Source organism: Scardinius erythrophthalmus (genome assembly GCF_964197995.2).
Source record: "Scardinius erythrophthalmus genome assembly, chromosome: 3".
In the NCBI taxonomy this organism is placed as follows: domain Eukaryota; kingdom Metazoa; phylum Chordata; class Actinopteri; order Cypriniformes; family Leuciscidae; genus Scardinius; species Scardinius erythrophthalmus.
In genome coordinates, this window is record NC_138223.1 from 48005201 (window position 1) to 48027490 (window position 22290).

General features: G+C 39.0%; 2 protein-coding genes across 3 annotated transcripts in view; one reads left to right on the top strand and one right to left on the bottom strand.

Moving 5' to 3' along the window:
* The window catches only part of LOC308688223 (complement C3-like), a 123198-nt gene that overhangs the window by 53407 nt on the left and 47501 nt on the right, over nucleotides 1-22290 (top strand). The window contains exon 32 of the mRNA XM_081361150.1: nucleotides 1778-1883. Within this exon, the coding sequence (XP_081217276.1) occupies nucleotides 1778-1883 (106 nt within the window). The remainder of the gene's footprint in view (nucleotides 1-1777; nucleotides 1884-22290) is intronic.
* On the bottom strand, nucleotides 12162-18686 carry LOC308688225 (uncharacterized protein). Of its 2 annotated transcripts, none has more exons than XM_081361155.1 (11): nucleotides 18402-18686; nucleotides 17487-17640; nucleotides 16868-17314; nucleotides 16405-16705; nucleotides 16186-16276; nucleotides 14074-14190; nucleotides 13878-13953; nucleotides 13520-13777; nucleotides 13221-13392; nucleotides 12817-12965; nucleotides 12162-12386 (listed from the first exon to the last, which is right to left on the bottom strand). In XM_081361155.1, exons 6-11 carry the CDS (start codon nucleotides 14110-14112, stop codon nucleotides 12205-12207), a joined length of 876 nt encoding a protein of 291 aa, XP_081217281.1. In that variant the 5' UTR covers nucleotides 14113-14190; nucleotides 16186-16276; nucleotides 16405-16705; nucleotides 16868-17314; nucleotides 17487-17640; nucleotides 18402-18686; the 3' UTR covers nucleotides 12162-12204. The 2 variants fall into 2 exon arrangements, with proteins under 2 accessions (XP_081217281.1, XP_081217282.1); XM_081361156.1 differs by lacking the exon at nucleotides 18402-18686 and having other exon boundaries at nucleotides 12168-12386; nucleotides 16868-16994; nucleotides 17089-17314; nucleotides 17487-18184.

The following is a 22290-nucleotide window of genomic DNA, read 5'->3' on the forward strand; positions in this document are numbered from 1 at the left end:
AAACAGTCGTATTTTACCGCGCAGTATTTTGATTGGTCAATCTATCAATTAGACTAACACATCAACAATTTCTTATTTTTATTATTTTAAGCAATCAGAAATCTGAGGGGGCCGGACATGTAAATGCCACTGCTACAAAGAGCGGACGTATCGCCAGCGATATTTAATGCGATATGGATCAGCTTGTCAGTTAACTACGGCTCTTTGTACACGGCAAAAACTCCTGTCAAATTAACACTCCTGGGAGTGTATGAGTCCACACTCAAGAGTGTTTAAGTTAATGAGATAACTAAGTGATTAATTTAGTGATGATTGAACATTATTGAAGACACCTGATGTTAACAAGCAGAATCACAGAAGGAGAAAATCACAAATTGTAAGTTACCATTATTGTGATGGGTATTTGCTTTAGTTAGGCTCTTGACCATTATACGTTTACTTTAGACTTTGTTTGTCTGCTGTATCTGAGTTATAACTGCCAGATGAGCAAAGAAAAAAAAGTGATCTGATGGTGTTGGTTATATTATGATAATCATCATTTGAACTTGATCACTGAACTCATTAAGATCTTTCTTACTGACTTCGATGTTTGGTTTTGTTTACAGCATAACTGTGACTGCATAAATGCCCAGAATTTTTTATATAATATAAAGGATTTCTTAACAGTTGTTTAAAAAAATCATTCTTTTAGGCACACACAGATGTCAAGATTCAGTCAATGTATCTCAACAATGGTGACGAGCAGAATATTCAATTAGGTAAAGTAAATTACATAGACAATTCAGATCATAATTTATTCATACCGCAATGCATGATGGGAGCCATTAATGAGTTGTGATTGGTGGCAGCCACTGCAACATGCTTTATTATTGTCACCATTGTTGAGATTCACAGGCTGATTATTGATGTCTGTGTTTCTAAATAAATTCATTTAAAAGTTTTTGATCAGAACAATGTTTATTAAATATTTTGAATTATAAGAAAAGTACTTTTAATCATAGGCTGAAGAATCACAAAACTGCTGCTAACAAACTAAACCAAACTATCTCAATAAATTTCATTTTTTCAGATCACAGAATGATTATGTCTAAACATAACCAACACTATCAGATCACACTTTACTTTGTTCATTTAACTGTTATAAATCAATAACAGCAGTCAAACAACAGGAAAAGTTATAGTAAACATGTAATGGTCTAGATCCCAACTAAAGCAAACACCCATCACCTTAATGGTAACTTACAATTTGTGATTTTCTCCTTCAGTGATTCTGCTTGTTAACATCAGGTGTCTTCAATAATGCTCAATAATCACTTAATTAATCTCTTAATTATCTCATTAACTTTAACACTCTTGAGTGTTCATTTAACACTCTTATTTTAACACTTTACACTCTTGAGTGTGGACTCATATACACTCACAGCCCCAGGAGTGTTAATTTAACACCGCTCCATCTGAAAGCAGGTGATGGTGATTTACTAGTAATCAAGGGAACCGGCTTTACTGATGAGATGCGCATAACAATATCGCGCGATATATCGCCCAGCCCTAAATTGCAGCTGTACATTGTTAAATTAATCCAAGAAAGAAACACCAATCACAATTCAAATGCAAATATAATTAATCATTTTGACTACAAAAATTGTTTTAAATTTGACCCACATTATTAGTTTTTAGTTATTAGTTGTCGCTTGTGCAAATGTGAGCAGTTTCCATTGTACAATTTGATATTTAATATCATGTAAATTTGCTTTTATTTATTTTTTTGTCTCATTAGGTTTCTCATAAAGAGAAAGAAAGACTTTCCTTCAGAATGCACAAGATGTTTAATGTGGGTCTGCTTCAACCTGCTGCCGTCACAATATATGAATATTACTCACCAGGTGAGCTATTGCTGCATGTACACACACTATTTCTTTTATCTATAAAAACAATTAAACTGAAGCTCTCAAATTAACATGTTAATTCAGTGCCATTAAGTATTTGAATGTTCCTCCAAAAATCTTTTCTCCACTGTCCCTCACACTGAAGACTGTTGAACTGCTCCAGAAATTGCTCTATTAACCTCATTTCCAAACATCTCTTCTCAAGGGTTTTTTTTTTTTGCACCATCTAAAGTTAATTAGATATTTTTATTCACAAATACACTTAGTCTAACATAGTTTTACAGTAAATTGAGAGAATATCAGTGTTTCCATATGGCACCGCTGTACCACAGTGGAATTGCAGATTTTTGTAGTTGTCGACAAAATGATTTCTTCTTTTCAGAAAATGAATACATCAATATTTTACGGAAAGGGCGACAGGAAGAGTGCAGAGCTAGCTCTTCCATGTGATGAGAGTGTGGATGAGATAGCCAAATGATAGGGAATGGTAGGGATTAAATAATGTGGATCTACTTATTTTTGGTTTGCATGCTTTGGTTTGAGTTCCACGTATATAAATCTATCAATTTCCAAAAGAAATATGCATTTAAATAGCAAAGAAAATCATAATTGGATTAACTTTTTTGTCCATTTTCCATTGTGGTACAGCATTGCCATAGAGCAACATTTCCTTAGAGCCACCCCAAACAACAAGGACCTCAGGGGTTATTCAAGATTATAGGGAAAAACACTCAACAGGGCCAAAACCATGGAACAGATAATCAAAGGAGCACTCAGAAATGCAGTTGTGACTTAGTAATGAATGACTGAAGAATTTTTATATAATATTACGGACAAGTGTTATAAAAATTGCTCTGTAAAATAACGGTAATCTACTGGCAGATGTGGTTGCCACCAATGTACTTGTATTTACAGTCCTTTACCGTTAATTTACAGCTCTCCTTTTTAACAGTATGTTACCGTTAAATACCTTGGAAGGTAACTCATATCATTTGGGAAACCGATTGCTTCAAACAGTTTTTATACTAATTTATACTGATAGTACTGTGATCTTTCTACATTTGAGTCCACTGAAAATAATATTTCTCAAAGGGGTCATGATATGAGAAACCAAATTTGTCTTGATCTTTTGGTATATAAGAGGTCTTTGTACAATTAAAACTTCCTGCAAGTTTCATAGCTTAAGACGTCCTTCCCATTATAAACAAAGCATTTAGGACTTCCGGTTATGGCGGCACGGTGAGCAGACGCGTTTTCCTTGTGCTTAGTTGCTTTTCAATAAATCCTGCATAATATTCCACACTGTAAAACCTGATGAGTTGGATCCACTCAAACCGTTTGAGGAAACCGATTGCCTTAAATCATTTAAGTTTATTAACTCAAAAAAAGTTAAGCATAATTTTTTTTTTTTTTGTGTGTCCAAGTAACTCAATAACTTATTGTTAAGATAACTTGGGTAAATAAAGTTAATAGTACTAAGTTCTTTCAATTAATATAACACAAATTTATGAAGTATATTGTAAACCTGAATAAGTTGACAGAACTCTAAACATTTAAGACAATCAATTACCTCCAATTTTTTCATGTAATCTCTATGTGAATACTTTATTAATAAAAACTTAGCTTTTAAAAGCTAATCTGTTAACATACTAATTTGCTAACATATTAACAATGCAGAAGCACGTGCTGTATGAGTGCAATAATGTAAAGGGATCATTTGCTCTCAAATCAAGCTGCATGCACCACTTGTCACCATGATGGTAACTATCCTACACTGTAAAAAAAAAATCTAAATTTTACAGAAAATAACTGATTTTTTGACGATCATTTTCTTTCATTTTAAATTGTACTCAAAACACTGTAAAATTACAAATAATATCTGTAAAATAAAAATGCAGCTGTTATTTAAGGTATTGTGACATTAATGACAAATTCCAGTAATACACATTTTTTTACAGAAAACTGATTGTATTTTTCATACAGTATTTTTTCTGTTTTCTTAAAGGTGCTCTAAGTCATGTCACGCGTTTTTAAGGCCAAAACATTTTTTGTCACATAGAGCAAATATCTCCTCACCATCCGCTAGCTGCCTGTCCCCTGAACACACTGTAAAAAAACGCGGTCTCTCTAGACACCACAGGCTCCACAAACAGCAAAAAAAAAAAAACTGTGCTCACCCGCACCACGAAACATAATAAACAGTGCTCCAGCCAATCACTGGCAAGAAGTATTTGAGGGTGGGGTTTGGGGGGTTGTGCGCGTACACATGAAGGGGGTGTGGAGGAGAGAAAAGCATGAAGAGAGAAGTTTGAATTATGGCCGACACACGACCAGAGACGACGTTCCGATGAACAGAACAACTTGCAAGAGGGACAAGGATAAGGAACGCGTGAAGTCCCGAATTTACATCGGAAAAACCTTTGAAAGGTGGCGAGAACTCCGCCGGCAGAAGGGATTAGCTACTATCCGACATTCAGTTTGCTCTGTTTTTGCAGAACAGGTAAATCCACTTTTCTTTCTAAACTGACGTTCATGTTCGCTAAACCAACACAAGGTAGGGCTGGGCGCATGCGCGTAATTTGCACGGGGGTTACGGGGGTTATGACCCCCCCAAAAATCTGATCCAGCTAATATAACCCCCCCCCCCCACATTAAAATAAATATGAAATATTCCGAATGAATACTTTTGTTCGTTTTCTTTATTTCATTTGCCAGCAAGAAAGATAGTATCATATTTTAAATAATCTGTAATGTACTTCCCGCCCACCGCACCGCCGACTACTTGGTATTACCCAACCCGCTTTCTCTACCAAGTTTGTTCACTATATTGCGCAGTCGCTGGGATGAATGGTTGGAGAAAGCTGACGGTGCATGCTAACGGATGGAAAGATGAAAAAGGACACTGAAAGGCAGCCAGACAACGATTTTTCATTGTTGGTCGACACCATTTTTTACAGTCTATGGTCGACACCAGCCAAAAAGAGGAAAAATCCTGACCAAACGGAGGTGCGTTTCTCAAAGTGTGAGGCGCAGGCGCGTGCGCGGCCCACTGCTGGGGGGGAATAGAGACATGACAAATGGGGCGCGACAAACAGGTTTTGTGCCCATCTTTTTAATTCCTTTATTTATTGACCATACACTCAAAACAAAACAAAGACACATTTAAATGTAAGCCTTGCTGAACCTTTTTACACGTAAGTTTAAAAGTAGTAGCTAGGCTATCACTTTATGGTTCCCATGGAGACGCGTCATTCATTGCTTGTCACACCGCAGCCACAATAGCGCTGAATGAATGACTGATGATCTGCTTTTATTTCTTTTTATTCAAAATTTCACAAATTTGTTAGCTATAGCAGGATATATCTGATATTCCGATTGTCAAATATGTGCAAGTGGATGTGTTTTGTTGTTTAAACACCTTTATAACGATCGCGTTAGTTGTATGCGCAACGTATTTTAGGTAAGTTATCTTAAAATACCTAAAAACAAAAATACGTAAATTATTAGGAATTTACCACCTCCGGCTCGATTTGAGATTATTATCATTATTTTTATTTTTTTATAATTTTTTTGTTCTTTTTGCAGTTTGCAAAGTGACAAAATGAATCAAAGCACAACTAGTCCACACTTTCCCAGTTTCTGAATTTGATGTTATCAGAGGCTAAATGCAAACACAATTTTTTTTATCTACTTTTGAGTCTTATTTCATGCAAAGTGATAATATAATTGCACTTTCATTTTCTCTCTTTGAAAGTTTTTAATGCTGTTATTTGATGTTAAGTTTTTAAAATGTGATGTTAATAAAATACATTTTAACAGATAAACTTAAAGATTTTGTTAGTGGATGGTGAGTTTTGGTGATGCCCACCAATATGTGAAATCTGTTCAGAATAAAGGTGCAAGCTGCACTCCAGTGTGCCACCCTATATTGTAATATTGAGAGTTGAATTGTGCATAATACATTTGCTGCATGTAGGTGCCAATACAGTGATGCAATTGATTAATCTTTAAGTTTTTTTTTTTTTTTAGTTTTTTTTTATAAGATATTGAACACACACAAAATCAATTAATTGGAAGCTGCCACTGCTGGCTAGTGCTTAAACACTGTGTCATTATGGCATAAATAGTCAAGTGAACAACTGCATTTACGTTAAGTAGCCTAAATCAGTAAAAGTATCACAATGTATTTCTAAAACAGGAACGGCAAATTACCTTTTACACAAGAAAATTATTCAATAAATAAATTAATAAATATGCAGCGAGTTTAACCCCCCCAATGGTAGACCCAAAGTTACGCCCTTGGCTGGGCGATATATCGCGCGATATTGTTATGCGCATCTCGTCAGTAAAGCCGGTTCTTTGATTAGTAGTAAATCACCATCACCTGCTTTCAGATGAAGCGGCATTTACTACAAAGAGCCGTAATTAACTGACAAGCTGAGCCATATCGCATTAATATCGCGGACGTATCGCCAGCGATATTTAATGCGATATGGATCAGCTTGTCAGTTAACTACGGCTCTTTGTACACGGCAAAAACTCCTGTCAAATTAACACTCCTGGGAGTGTATGAGTCCACACTCAAAAGTGTTTAAGTTAATGAGATAATTAAGTGATTAATTTAATGATGATTGAGCATTATTGAAGACACCTGATGTTAACAAGCAGAATCACAGAAGGAGAAAATCACAAATTGTAAGTTACCATTATTGTGATGGGTATTTGCTTTAGCTGGGCTCTTGACCATTATACGCTTACTTTAGACTTTGTCTGCTGTATCTGAGTTACAACTGCCAGATGAGCAAAGAAAAAAAAAAAGAGATCTGATGGTGTTGGTTATATTATGATAATCATCATTTGAACTTTATCACTGAACTCATTAAGATCCTTCCTACTGTCTCCGATGTTTGGTTTTGTTTACAGCATAACTGACTGCATAAATGACAAGAATTTTTTATATAATATAAAGGATTTCTTAACAGTTGTTTAAAAAAATCTTCCTTTTAGGCACACACAGATGTCAAGATTCAGTCAATGTATCTCAACAATGGTGACGAGCAGAATATTCAATTAGGAAAAGTAAATTACATAGACAATTCAGATCATAATTTATTCATACCGCAATGCATGATGGGAGACATTAATGAGATGTGATTGGTGGCTGCCACTGCAACATGCTTTATTATTGTCAAATGTTATACTCCTTACCTGTTAGGGCTGGGCGATTTAAATCGCGATATTGTTATGCGCATCTCGTCAGTACAGCCGGTTCCTTGATTAGTAGTAAATCACCATCACCTGCTTTCAGATGAAGCGGCATTTAGGGCTGAGGAAATAATTAAGTGATTAATTTAGTGATGATTGAGCATTATTGAAGACACCTGATGATAACAAGCAGAATCACTGAAGGAGCAAATCACAAATTGTAAGTTACCATTAAGGTGATGGGTGTTTGCTTTAGTTGGGCTCTAGACCATTATATGTTTACTTTTATATTTACTGTTGTTCGTCTGCTGTTATTGCTTTATAACAGTTAACTGAACAAAGAAAAATGTTATGTTATAGTATTGGCTATGTTTTGAAATAATCATGCTGTGATCTGAAAAAGGAAACATCTTGAGATAGTTTGGCTTAACTTGTTAGCAGCAGTTTAGTGATTCTTCAGCCTATGATTATCAGTACTTTACTTATAATTCAAATTTATTAAACATTGTTCTGATCAAAAAGACATTTAGACATATTAATTTAAAACACAGACATCAATAATCAGCCTGTGAATCTCAACAATGGTGACAATAATAAAGCATGTTGCAGTGGCTGCCACCAATCACAACTCATTAATGGCTCCCATCATGCATTGCGGTATGAATAAATTATGATCTGAATTGTCTATGTAATTTACTTTTCCTCATTGAATATTCTGCTCCTCACCATTGTTGAGATGCATAAACTGAATCTTGACATCTGTGTGTGCCTAAAATAATGATTTTTTTTAAACGTTTTTTAAGAAGACCTTTAATTTACATCAAAAATTCTGGCTATTTATTCATATTCAGTTATGCTGTAACCAACAACATAAATCAAAGTCAGTAAGAAGGATTTTAATGAGTTCAGTGATCAAGTTCAAATGATGATTGTCATAATGTAACCAACACCATCACATCACTTTTTATTCTTTGTTCAACTGGTAGTTTTAACTCAGTTACAACAGCCAAACAAATCTAAAATATACATAAAAGGGTCAGAGCCCAACTAAAGCAACTACCCATCACAATAATGGTAACTTACAATTTGCGATTTTCTCCTTCAGCGATTCTACTTGTTAACATCAGGTGTCTTCAATAATGCTCAATCATCACTAAATTAATCACTTAGTTATCTCTTTAACTTAAACACTCTTGAGTGTTCATATACACTCCCAGGAGTGTTAATTTAACACTGGATGTTTCGCTGTGTACAAAGAGCCGTAGTTAACTGACAAGCTGAGCCATATCGCATTAAATATCGCTGGCGATACGTCCGCGATATTGATGTGATTTGGCTCAGCTTGTCAGTTAATTACGGCTCTTTGTAGTAAATGCCGCTCCATCTGAAAGCAGGTGATGGTGATTTACTACTAATCAAGGAACCGGCTTTACTGATGAGATGCGCATAACAATATTGCGATTTAAATCGCCCAGCCCTATTACCTGTTAGTGGAATTTCTGGGCGTGGTGACTTCCACACAGTCTGTCTATTCGTGGTGATATAGTGGTACATAGTGACAGCCTCATATCATTCTCTGGTTCCAGCCTTGTACTTGTTCTTTAGATATGCCAGTGTGGAAAAACCGCTCTCACAGAGGTATGTAGTTGGAAAGGGTAAAAGACGCCTCACTGCTTTTACTGTAAGCTCTGGAAATTCTGTCTGGCAACTTATCCAGAACTTCACAAAGGGTTGTGTATCACACATATGCCTCCTGACAGAGTCTGTGGACATCTCTATGAGCTGATCCTCTTCTACCCCACACTCAAAAGTATAAAGAAAGGGGACCAAGAGCCCAACTAAAGCAAACATTGATCACCACAATGGTGACACTTCCAATTAAACAAATATCAACATCTAAACCTCTGTTAATTCTCACTAAGATCATCTGACAGCAATAGTCAAAGTAATAATGTCTAAATGAGACAATAAATTATGTTGAAATATGTCCACAATGCCCACATCTGAACTAGTTTTAACTAGGGCTGGGCGATATATCGCACGATATTGTTATGCGCATCTCGTCAGTAAAGCCGGTTCCTTGATTAGTAGTAAATCACCATCACCTGCTTTCAGATGGAGCGGCATTTACTACAAAGAGCCGTAATTAACTGACAAGCTGAGCCATATCGCATTAATATCGCGGACGTATCGCCAGCGATATTTAAAGAGCAACTTGCAGGTTAGAAGACCCAACAAGTCAATGTATAGAAAAATAATGTAGGAACTAGATTTTCTTAAAAAAAAATTTATAAATACGCTACAGTGGCTTCTGGAGTCGTTTTTGTGAGAAAATTTTACTTCCGCATCTGAAAATGGGCGTGACGAGCGAGAGTCGTGACGTAGCGCGAGGGAGAGCGGTCGATTCAAACAACAGGGAAAAATGGATTGCAGTGAAAGAGCTCAGGTTACAAATTACAATGGATGTGAATGAAGAAACCGAGTTCTCCGACGAGCATGCCTATGATGGCCCACAGGCATATAATTATGAGCCTCCTAGGCGAGATAGAGGCCAGGAGGGGGAGATTAGGGGAAGGAACAATGGGCAGAGGAGAGAAGTAGAGTTGTGGTGTCAAGAAAACCAGTGGCGAATAGGGCAAGTGACCTGGTGAGTGCAAGTTAGCACCGTGGCTAACGCTGGTTCATCTACTGTAGGGCTAGTACCTTGATGTTATGCAATAAATCTGCTTAAGCAAACATACGTTCGACCTTGTTCTTGATTAAACATCCATTTAGATTGTCTTAATGTAAGACAGCAACGTTTTGTCTTCTCATATTCTACAACCTACGATTCGAACGCTGAGACAGTGATTATGCAGTCCATCCAAGCTGCACAGCAAAAACTCCAGTGTTAAATTAACACTCCTGGGAGTGTATATGAGTCCACTCTCAAAAGTGTAAAGTGTTAAAATATGAGTGTTAAATTAACACTCAAGAGTGTTAAAGTTAATGAGATAATTAAGTGATTAATTTAGTGATGATTGAGCATTATTGAAGACACCTGATGTTAACAAGCAGAATCACTGAAGGAGGAAATCACAAATTGTAAGCCACCGTTATGGTGATGGGTGGTTGCTTTAGTTGGGCTCTAGACCCTTATACATTTACTTTAGATTTTGTTTGACTGTTATATCTTATAACTGCCAGATGAACAAAGAAAAAAAAAGTGATCTGATGGTGTTGGTTATATTATGACAATCATCATTTGAACTTGATCACTGAACTCATTAAGACCCTTATTTCTGACTTAGATTTATGTTGTTGGTTACAGCATAACTGTGAATCTGCATAAATATCCAGAATTTTAGATGTAATACAAAGGATATCTTAAAATTTGATTTGAAAAAAATAAAATCATATTTTTAGGCACATACAGATGTCAAGATTCAGTCTATACATCTCAACAATGGTGAGGAGCAGAATATTCAATTAGGAAAAGTACATTACATAGACAATTCAGATCCTAATTTATTCATACCGCAATGCATGATGGGAGCCATTAATGAGTTGTGATTGGTGGCAGCCACTGCAACATGCTTTATTATTGTCACCATTGTTGAGATTCACAGGCTGATTCTTGATGTCTGTGTTTTAAATAAATTTACTAGAAAGTTTTTTGATCAGAACAAAGGTTATGAAATATTTGTGGATTATATGAAAAATACTGAAAATTATAATGTAGAATCACAGAGCTGCTGTAATTAACAAGTTAAACCAAACTATCTCAATAAGTTTTGTTTTAAGGATCACAACATGATTATGTCAAAACATAACCAACACCATCCGATCACATTTTTCTTTGTTCATCTGACTGTTATAAATCAATATCAGCAGACAAACTAAATCTAAAGTAAATATATAATGGTCTAGAGCCCAACTAAAGCAAACACTGATCGCCATAACGGTAACTTACAATTTGTGATTTTCTCCTTCAGTGATTCTGCTTGTTAACATCAGGTGTCTTCAATAATGCTCAATCATCACTAAATTAATCACTTGATTGCCTCATTAACTTTAACACTCTTGAGTGTTCATTTAACACTCATATTTTAACACTTTACACTTTTGAGAGTGGACTCATATACACTCCCAGGAGTGTTAATTTAACACTGGAGTTTTTGCTGTGTGGTTAGCACTAGCTACATTGACTAATGACCATGCCATAACATAAATAATGACAATACCTAAGCTACAATAACAACAGTCTAACAATCATATCTGTATAAAAATCCAGTAAGTTACGCGGTTTTGCCTGCAAGAGGGAGGGAGAGAGGCAAATGTCTCTCTGATGGCTTTTTGTTGGCTAACGTTAGGTGCTTGTGCGGACATTGCGAGTCTATGACGTCGGCGGTGGACAGCATGTGTTGTCGAGAGGTGGATGCCTATTGGGCCGTAGTTGAGGGTTTAGTTCCGACCACGGATATTACCTGCCTGACGCTCCATCCCGGCTTTGATGCGTGTTGCCTCAACCCGTTTTCACTGCAGGTAGCATACCTCAACTTCAGGCAGGAGCATGGCCCTCTCCAAGTCAACAGACCAGAGTATGTTTAGACGAAGTTATAACACCACATGCCTAATCTATTATAGTTGTCAGTTTTCTACATAAATAAACTTTATATCAAAAGAATGTGCATTATTGATGCTGAGGTTTTAGCAGATTTTCAAACTCAGATGTGCATACATACAGTTGAGGCTCTACAATTAACGTTACCATTATGGAATAGAATAACAGAAAATGTTACATCAAATACTTATCACTTAATTGTAGTGACTATAACAGGATTGTTAATATCATGATTGCCCCCTTCATTGCTCTAGACAATTCCGATACACAGCCTACAGGCAGGTGGTCCGATGGGCATATGGGTTTCTGGGCAGGGAGATCAGGAAGGCGATACCTGCTTGTGTTGTGGTCGCAATCAGGAGGCAGTTTCCAGAGGAAGGAGGAACATACAGAGGCTTCCAATGGCCCCATATGGGAGGCAATCAATAAATATGTATTTTTGTACAAAATGAACACATCACACAAATTGTCTTGGTGTATAAAATGTATTTCTAATTTCATTGACAGTAATTAGGACTTAAAACGTGAATGACGTTCAAGATGGTGGCCGACTGCCTCATCCTTGGCGATTTTATGATGCGTGGAAAGAGGGGCAGGTGCAGCTGAGGACAGGATGGCGCTGTCTTCTTTGAGGGCCTGTGGTGACCTTATATATCCCTCTCTCAGGGAGACCATCAGGGCTGATGCATATTCTTGATGAGGGAAACAAATATTGAATCACATTCAGTTAAAGGGATACTCCACTTTAAGATGAAAATTCTGTCATCATATAATCACCCTCATGTTGTTTCAAACCTGTATGAATTTCTTTCTTCTGCTGAACAGAAAGTAAGATATTTAGAAGAATATCAGTAACCAGACAGTTTTTGGGTCCCATTGAGTTCCATAGAAGGAAAAAAATTTACTATGGAAGTGTTACTGTGTAAACTGTCTGGTTACTGACATTCTTCTAAATATCTTCCTTTTTGTTCAGCAGAAGAAAGAAATTCATACAGGTTTGAAACAACATGAGGGTGATTATATGATGACAATTTTCATTTTAAAGTGGAGTATCCCTTTAACTAGTTAATTCATTGAGTCACCTAAAAATTATCATTAGAAACTGATCATGACACTGCTCACCGTATGATGGTTTCTCTTTTATGGGTCGGACGACCCAGCCACCCTTACGAAACCGGGGGTAACGGACTGCATAGCGCACCTCACCATTGTTTGTTTGCGCTACGTCTCTGTCTCCATTGTTATTGTAGTGGAGGGCCGCTAAGAGAAGTCTGTAGGGAAAATTATACACTTGAGTATTAGGTACCACAACTAAACCAATGTAGTGTGATACACCAGCAATACAATACATTCCAGCATGAGGTTAGTGAGGTGATGATTTGATTCCATGATTATTTATACAGACAGTAGGCTATGCAATGCTGTTGTAATTAACAGTTTTGACCTTTTTCAATGAGGTTTTGGCTGCTATATTAGACTGCATTAGCTGTAGCCATATTCATCCATTAACCTTCATCAACATTTACCTGCTGTACATTCCAAGAAAAGAGAAGCCGGTGTGCTTTGGCGCAAAGTGCAGCATGAGTGAATGGAATGCCTCCAAGGAAAATGTTTGGTGTTGTGGTGAGAGCTGTCGAATATCCTTCAGCAGGGCCTTTCTGGAAGCAACACTTTCCAACTTTATCGCAGCTGTTGATCCTGTAAAAAACAGTGTATTTTATAAGTACTATTATTATTATTAGGCAATTAGTAGTATACTCAAACAAATCTTTGACAAGCACAATGCAAATGTGACCTCTGACCCCAATTGTACAGTCTATTGTACCTGGTTCAAGCCACTGCTTGTCTCTTCCCTCTCCTTCCAGAGGTGGGTGTGCACATTGCGGAAATGAAGGGTAGCTGTGTTCATGTATATCCTGAACATGGTTCAGCATGCTCTGCCACTTGGCCTCCATCTTATCAGAATCGCCATTTGGGGTGGAAGACGCAGTCCAGTATAAATGGTTGATGATGGCGGGTCTCCATAGCTTCAGGTCCTCACAATCCTTCTCCTTGGCCACAGTATCCATTGCTTTTTGTAGACCTGTTCCAGAGCAGAAACGTGAAATATTGAAAAAGCTATTAGAAATCACAAATAACATCCAAACTAAGCAAAACTACGGCACCGACATTACGTTACATACTTTTCCCAATATGCCAGATGTCGTAGAAATGCCTCGTTCCTTCTGGACACAACTCCTCACGGACCCACTTAGCAACCTATAATATGCAACACATTAAGAATGAGAACATTTACTTCAAGTTCACAGTATAGTTTTACAGTAGATATTATGATATAGAGATCCATCTATCTATTCTGGTCTGTACAAGCATCTTTACCTGCCGATTTCTGTCAGTTATTAGGGTTGACACCTGCATGCCTTGGTCCTTCAGGAACCGCACACTGCGCTTCAGACCCTCTATCTCACACCAGGTGCTGCTTGGGACCTCTGAGCTCTAACAAAAAAAAAAAGATTTGATCATATCAATTTCAATTTCATATCATATCGTCGCTGTCCGATGAAAACCGCGTATGTCCATTTTGCCGATTTTGAGATTTTTCGACGGATAGAATGTCCAGGTTCATTTCCGTATACAGTATGCTTCACATATCTAAATGACCTATGAAAAGTTGTGAAATCATGTCATCTGATTTTCACGTATATCCATTTGGTGTCAAAGCTGTCAATCACGCCGCGTATCTCCCGCCCTGTGGAGGCATCTCGCGGTCTAAGCGTCTCTGGAAGCTCAGCATTGGATAGCCGAATAACTCTGTGAGGTAAAGTATCAGCAAACGTTTGTTTTTGACAACTGTTCAAGTTTATTATATATTTGCAATATATTCACAACTGTTATTTACCAGTAAATGGTCTAGACGAAGTAATTGTCACTGTTTATTGTGGAGATGTTAACGCACGGGCCTGTTAACTTAAGCAATACTTTTAAGGTAGTCTAATATTTTTCTGACTAATAAATTACTGACACAGTAAAGGGTAGATTTAAATAAAGAAAAACAAAATTTAAATAAAGAAAAAAACTAAATTTAAAAAAAGAAAAATTCAATTTAAATACAGAAAAAACTAAATTTAAATAAAGAAAATGACATTTAAATAAAGAAAAAACGAAAATTAAATAAAGAAAAAACCGAAATTTAAATAAAGAACAACGAAATTTAAATAAAGAAAAACGAAATTAAGTTAAATTAAAAACGAGATTAATTTAGATTGATAACGGGTAAAAAGGCTAATAGCCTACATGTTGGGTCCGTATACTTTTTCGTCCATTCATTATTCTATTTCGGAATGAAAGATGAAATGTAAAAAAAAAGGTGTAGCTTTTTTTCCTTTTTTTTGTTTAAAAGAAAAAAACAGAAATGGCTGTATTTTTTTTGTACATAGCATAGCCTACTTTGTTATGAGTTTAGTATCATAATGATTAATAAATGCACGCACAATTATCCGTGAACTTGATTTGAAGCCTTTCAACAAAATTCAGAATTAAATGAATGTGCAGTTTGTACAAATAGAGTCTGTAGGTCTACTATGCTGTTGAAAGTATGAAAAGTGAACAGCACGAGTAATAGGATGCACAATTTGAGACGGGTCAGACATGATTTTGACCACTTCATTAAGTTTTGTTTTGTAGAAAACCTTTCTTTAAAGTGAATTTAGTTTTGTATAAATTGTATCTTAATTTTAATCAATTTTTCATCAACCATGGATTTAATAAATAAGCAAAAACCGGTATATAGCAGACAATATAATCATGGAGGCGCCATCGCGTTCACTTGCATTGCACGTTAACTGGAGCGCATCTCATTAACGAAACTCAGTGTATGCCTCACACAGACATGAGAAAGACATCAAATACACAAAGCTTGAAAAGTCTTTAAACGAAATAATTCAAAACGAAAAGAAAAAGGCAACTCTCTGATTATGTATGCCCTTACAAAAGTGCCGCTCTAGGCAATTGCCTAGTTATATGGACGCGCCGGCCCTGGGGTCAGCAATGAGTGTATTGATTCATTGTCCCTTCATAGTTTGCAAGAGACATTTAATAAACTGAGCGTATTTAATAAACGGAGACGTAGGCTATTTAATAAACTGAGCATATTCATCTGTCAATATGAAACGCGACTTGGCCATTCTAATTAATGATCGGAAAAACGCGTATCGACCACCGTTACTGTAAAATATGCGCGTATGTCCATTTAAACTCGATTTTGGTCAAATGTGGATTATATCATTACACTGGCAAGAATATGGCTACATTTAAAGATGCCATACCAAGTATGACAACGCTATGTTCATATGCTTTTAAATTACGGTGTTTTTTTCACTTCCTGAAAAGTAACCGTTTTGGACATACGTGATTTTCATCGGGCAGCGACGATATTCAAAAAGCTTTTAAACCTGACACCTGATTTATGTGTCTAGCATATTATTAACCTACCTGGACAAGTTGAAGATCCAAAACCTTGTTTATTCGGTCTTCAATCAAGGAATATGTTCCATATTTGGCACAATGTCCAGGAGAGTCTGATCTATAAATATATAAAAGACAGATTTTTTTTGGTTAATGGAAAAAAAAAAAATCACAGACACTTTAGGTATCTGTTAATACTGTGTTGGCCTGTTTTCTGTATCCGCAATAAGAGCCGAATCATAATACCTGCAGTCACCAGAGAGGATCAGTCCACCCCCCCAATCTCCTTCAGCTCTCTGATGATCCCTCTCTGCTCATTCTGCCAGGCCTGCACGATGGTAGGAATTGTGTAGAGGCGCTGATGGCGGAAAAAAGTGCTGGCACTGATGCACTGCAGCCCAAACAGCTTCAGCATTCGGATGGTCTGAGTAGCCAAGCAGCCCGAAAAGTGAATGGCACCGCTGAGTAGAAGATTGCAGGCTGGCATGTTTCGGTGCAGCATATTTTGATTCTGCCAGTAACGCTGATAGCCACATGCTGTGCAGGCCTGACCGATGTATATGAAACAGGAAATTAATACAACTACTAATACCATTAATGTATATAGTACAAACACAGACCAAATTCAAAGTCACTCACACTTCCTCTGGATTTCCAGGGTAAGGCCATGATTAAACTCCAGACAAACAGTTCAAAAATATTCTCTTACCTGCTTGATTTTTATGTAAGTCCCTTCCTGGAACTCTATTTGTCCCTGGGTTTCTCCACAACAGACCGAGCAAACAGTGAACAGACACATCAGCTGGCTTAGGCAAACAATGAACTTGTCAGCCACACTGGAAAAAGAAAAGGAGAATGCTCATTAATGCTGACAGTGACAATTTGTGGACACAAAATCACAATAAAAATAGGTATTCATTTTTTTTTTACTTGAGGTCATTGAGGGATTCCTGTATTGGCTCTTCTGGATTCTCCTCATCAGATGTCTCACTACTAATCTCCTCGTCTGGGATCCATGACAGATCAGAATGGTCCATGACATCAGAGGATGATTCGTCCTCACTTTGGACCGAACTGGCCAGTGGAGTTGATGTTTGTTGCTCAAACCATTCAGTCTGAGTCCCCACACTAACCATTTCAGGCTTTACCTGAACAGCTAAGATGAACATAGATTAATGTTAGTTGCACAACATCACATAGTCAGTGGTAACAACACATGCACAGCCACAACACTACAGTCCAGTATGAAATGTCTTCTTTATACCATTAGAAGTAATTTGTAAATGTTTGTGCCACATACAGCTAATGATACATACAAGTTACACTACCTGATGAATGTTGCAGACATTTGATGTTGCACTGTGACCCACGATGAAGGACTAATGGTTCAGTATTGTGTAGAGAGAAGCCCTCTGCATCTTCAAAATCTACAGTGCTAGGTGCATCTATCACTTCATTACTGGCTGCACTCTCTGCCAAAATCTGAAAACATAGCAAAATCACACAATAAAATAGGATACAAACTTAGTTACCAACTGGATCAGTAATAAATCAGTAAATAAAAAAGAAATATAAATCCAAAGCAACTCTGACATGTCAAAAACCTTCATTCAAACACATTACTAAAAGCATTTTAGAATTTGATCATTTGAAACATGGCAGGTCACCTCTGACATGGATAAATGGCTTTCAAACAAATGCCTTCTGTACAATTGTGGCTTGTTTGCAGAACCAGCATTATAATGTCCCAGGGAGCTACAACAATTCGTTATTTCATGAATTAAAAACAACCTCAAATCGAATCTAGGGGATTTCTACATATTGAGTAATACATTTGGACCTTGCAATTTACTGGAGAGTATAACGTTAGCTTACGGGGATACAAAATCAGGCGGGAGGAACAGTTTGAATTTAAATGCGGGGGAAACGGGAGAGTTAGGCTAACTGTTAGCTGCCTGCCAATAGCTAAGTTATAGCATTGTGCAAACTGCTAAATTCATGTCAGAAGGCAGACAATTACGACAACCTGTCCTAAAGCTCAGTCTCTCTCCCGCTCTCTGTATTATTATACTAAAACATTACGAAATCACACAAATTAAGAGTTAAAATAATTAAAAGAAAGACTTACTCTGCTAAGTGCTCGTTTTCGTTGCACATAATTTCTCCCGCTCTCTGTATTATTATACTAAAACATTACGAAATCACACAAATTAAGAGTTAAAATAATTAAAAGTAAGACTTACTCTGCTAAGTGCTCGTTTTTGTTGCACATAATTTCTGCTAACGTTAGCACTTGGTCCTCCAGTCCCGCCCGCGCCAAAATCAGGTGTCAGTTTTGATGGTGGACTTGATTCCATCGAGTGCACCGAGGGAACAGCATCAGTGATCAGCCTCACATGTTCCTTACTCCGAAATCCCATCCGAGATTCCAACAAATCTCCAGGTCGATAATTCTCCGGAGTGAAATGTGCGCCACAAACGACCGAGTGTACGGTGACAGACGCGGCAGTGAAGTCTGCTCTCTTCACCTCAACAAAACGCATAGTCAGGTCCGAATCTTCAAGACTGTGTAACCCTGTAGGCATTTTTGAGGAAAAGTTGTTATACCACATTTTTAGAAAGTTCAATGTCTCCTGAATAAGGATCCACCGTATAACATTGAAATAAGGGTCCCATTTTCTTGTAATTGTTATTGAAACAATAGGTGCATTATTCACAGCCGAAACACTGCAGGTGGATAGGGTAAAATTTTTAAGTTGTAGATATCACCATAAAACCTTTCCAGTTTTTCACTTACATAGAGACAGACATTTTTTGTATTACAAGTTTTTTGAAATGTCATGTTTACATATGCAAATGAGGCATACCAGTATATATATATATATATATATATATATATATATATATATATACAGTATATATAATTCGAGGGGCAGGCATACCAGTACGCGGTTCTCCCTTTCGGGCTAGCCCTGTCTCCTCGCGTCTTCACAAAGGTTGTCGAGGCAGCCCTTGTTCCTCTCGACGACTGGCTGATCCTAGCTCACTCTCGAGACAAGGTTTGCGAACACAGGGACCTAGTGCTCTGGCACCTAATTTGTCTGGGCCTTCGGGTCAAGTGGGAGAAGAGCAAACTCTGCTCCGTGCAGAGGATCTCTTTTCTCGGTATGGAAATCGACTCGGTCGCCATGTGCGCGGAGCTTCAGGCGAGCGCACGCGCGCAGTCAATGCTAACTTGCCTTCGTCAGTTCGAGGGCAAGAGTGCGGTTCCACTGAAACTATTTCAGAGGCTCCTGGGGCATATGGCATCTACAGCCGCAGTAACGTCGCTCGGTTTGCTTCATATGAGACCGCTTCAGCTTTGGCTTCGCGATCAAGTCCCGAGGTGGGCATGGCAACACGGCACGCTCCGAGTCCCAGTGACTTCGACCTGCCGTCAGACCTTCACCCCGTGGACAAACCTCAGTTTTCTATGGGCTGGAGTGCCCATAGAACGAGTTTCCTGGCATGTTGTTGTATCAACAGATGCCTCCACAATGGGCTAGGGCACCATGTGCAATGGACATGCTGCCGCGGGCTCCTGGACAAGACCCCAGCGCCTTTGGCATGTCAATTGCCTCGAGTTGCAGGCTGTACGTCTTGCCCTGCACCGCTTCTGTGCGTTGCTCAGGGGTCAGCACGTATTAGTCCGATCAGACAATACCGCCACAGTAGCGTACATCAACCGACAAGGTGGTCTGCGCTCCGCCGTATGTCGCAACTCGCCCGCCACCTCCTCATATGGAGTCAGAAGCATCTGAGGTCGCTTCGAGCCATTTATATCCCAGGAGACCTGAACCGTGCAGCTGATCTGTCTCGGTTTCAGCCTCTCGCTTCAGCTGATTTGGGATCAGTTCGGGGACGCACAGGTAGATCTGTTTGCCTCCCACGACTCGTCCCACTGCGACCTGTTTTATTCTCTGACCAAGGGCACGCTCGGCACGGATGCACTCGCACACAGCTGGCCGCGAGGCCTCCGCAAGTATGCGTTTCCCCCAGTGAGCCTTCTTGCGCAGACTTTGCGCAAGATCAGGGAGGACGAGGAGCAGGTAATTTTGGTTGCCCCGTATTGGCACAACCGCACCTGGTTTCAAGAACTAATACTCCTCGCGACAGCACCTCCCTGGCCAATTCCTCTGAGAAAGAACCTGCTTTCTCAGGGACGGGGCACCCTATGGCACCCTCGTCCCGATCTTTGAAACCTCCACGTGTGGCTCCTGGAAGGTACGAGGCAGGTTTGAGTACCCTACCACCAGCGGTGGTGGCTACCATCACTTCCGCTAGAGCATCGTCCACGAGACATGCCTATGCGTTGAAGTGGAACCTCTTCGTCAACTGGTGTTCTTCTAAACTTCAAGAACCCACGAAAGGCCCGATCAGTGTCGTGCTTTCCTTCCTGCAAGAAGGGTTGGATCGAAGGTTGTCTCCCTGCACCCTGAAAGTGTATGGTGCCGCCATTGCCACACATCATGATGCAGTTGATGGTAAGTCCATTGGAAAGCACGACCTGATCATCAGTTTCCTGAGAGGAGCGAGGAGACTGAATCCTCCTCGCCCTCCTCTTGTTCCCTCTTGGGACCTCTCAGTGGTTTTAACTGCTCTGCAGAGTGCTCCCTTTGAGCCTCTGCAATCAGTGGAGCTTAAGTTCCTGTCAATGAAGACAGTGCTCCTGGTTGTATTGGCCTCCATCAAGAGGGTAGGGGACCTGCAGGCATTTTCGGTTGATGAAACGTGCCTGGAATTTGGACCGGCTAACTCTTACGTGATCCTGAGACCCCGGCCTGGATATGTGCCCAAGGTTCCCACCACACACTTTCGAGACCAGGTGGTGAACCTGCAAGCGCTGCCCTTGGAGGAGGCAGACCCAGCCTTGGCACTGCTCTGTCCAGTACGCGCCCTCCATGCTTACGTAGACAGAACACATTGTTTCAGGACTTCAGACCAGCTCTTTGTCTGCCATGGTGGGAAGCTGAAGGGAAAGGCTCTCTCCAAGCAAAGGTTGTCTCACTGGATAGTGGACGCCATTGCTTTGGCTTACCAGCAGCAAGGTCGACCATGCCCCCTTGGTGTGACGGCCCACTCCACCCGGAGTGTGGCATCCTCTTGGGCTCTAGCGCATGGCGCCTCGCTAACAGACATCTGTAGAGCTGCAGGCTGGGCGACACCTAACACAGCCTCTGGGCGACCCCCACGTGTGTAGTGCACTGTAAGCCTCTCTGAGCATGTGTCTTTCCCTCGGCAAGCCACCTTGCCACCCCTGGGTTTGAAATATTCCACCTGCGGCTGGACACCCCAGTGATTCTCAATATGCAGCCCCCTGGGGTCATGTGTATTCCAAGTCCCCCCCCTTCGGGCTGGGCATAATTGCATATTTCCACTGATATATGCTTCCCAGTGTACCTTGGTACCTTGGCATAATTCCAGCAGCCATTAAAAACTGTCCCTTCCATGTTAATGTTGTTTTTTCATTGTTTACATGTTTAAATATTCTGAGAATGCATAGTTTAGTTCTAATGTTTAATGTTTAAACTGCAATAAATGCATTAAAACGTTTTCATTTTATTTTTTTGGCAGCCATTTTGTTTTTATTGTTTATGCCAAAACAGTGATGTTTACAACTTGTTATACGGCAGAAATGGATTCAGCACCTAAAAATCATATAGAAACAACACTTGAAGTACTTTTCCTCAAAAATGCCTACTGCATCTTATCCAGGGCTATTTATCTATTTTGGGACTCGACTAAAAGCCTTGTTTTTCCTAGAAGGAAAATGATGGACACGATGTCCTGACAGGCTGGATTTTGTGCAACCAGCACAAACACAAAAATTTACCATTATGGCTTCTCTAAAACTCGATCTAAAACTTTCTCTGTCGCTCACTACTGCTCTAACTACTACACCCACAATGAGAGCGCTGGCTGAACGCGAGCTCATGTTTACCTCGCCCTACGTCATATGACGCGTTGCTAAAGGGGGAAAGGCGTATTCCAGAGCCTAGCACATTTTCATCAAAATCTCTACAACCAATTAGATTTCATTAGGAATTTCTACATATGTGTTTTTAAAAAACCTCTTCAGACAATATCAAGTAT

What these genes read in the sequence shown, in the direction of transcription:
- LOC308688225 (XM_081361155.1), bottom strand. Translation starts at nt 14,112, where the DNA reads ATGCAGGTGTCAACCCTAATAACTGACAGAAATCGGCAG. An exon ending in TAACTGACAGAAATCGGCAG is followed by an intron (nt 13,954 to 14,073) that starts GTAAAGATGCTT and finishes TGCATATTATAG; the next exon opens with GTTGCTAAGTGGGTCCGTGA. An exon ending in CATCTGGCATATTGGGAAAA is followed by an intron (nt 13,778 to 13,877) that starts GTATGTAACGTA and finishes GCTCTGGAACAG; the next exon opens with GTCTACAAAAAGCAATGGAT.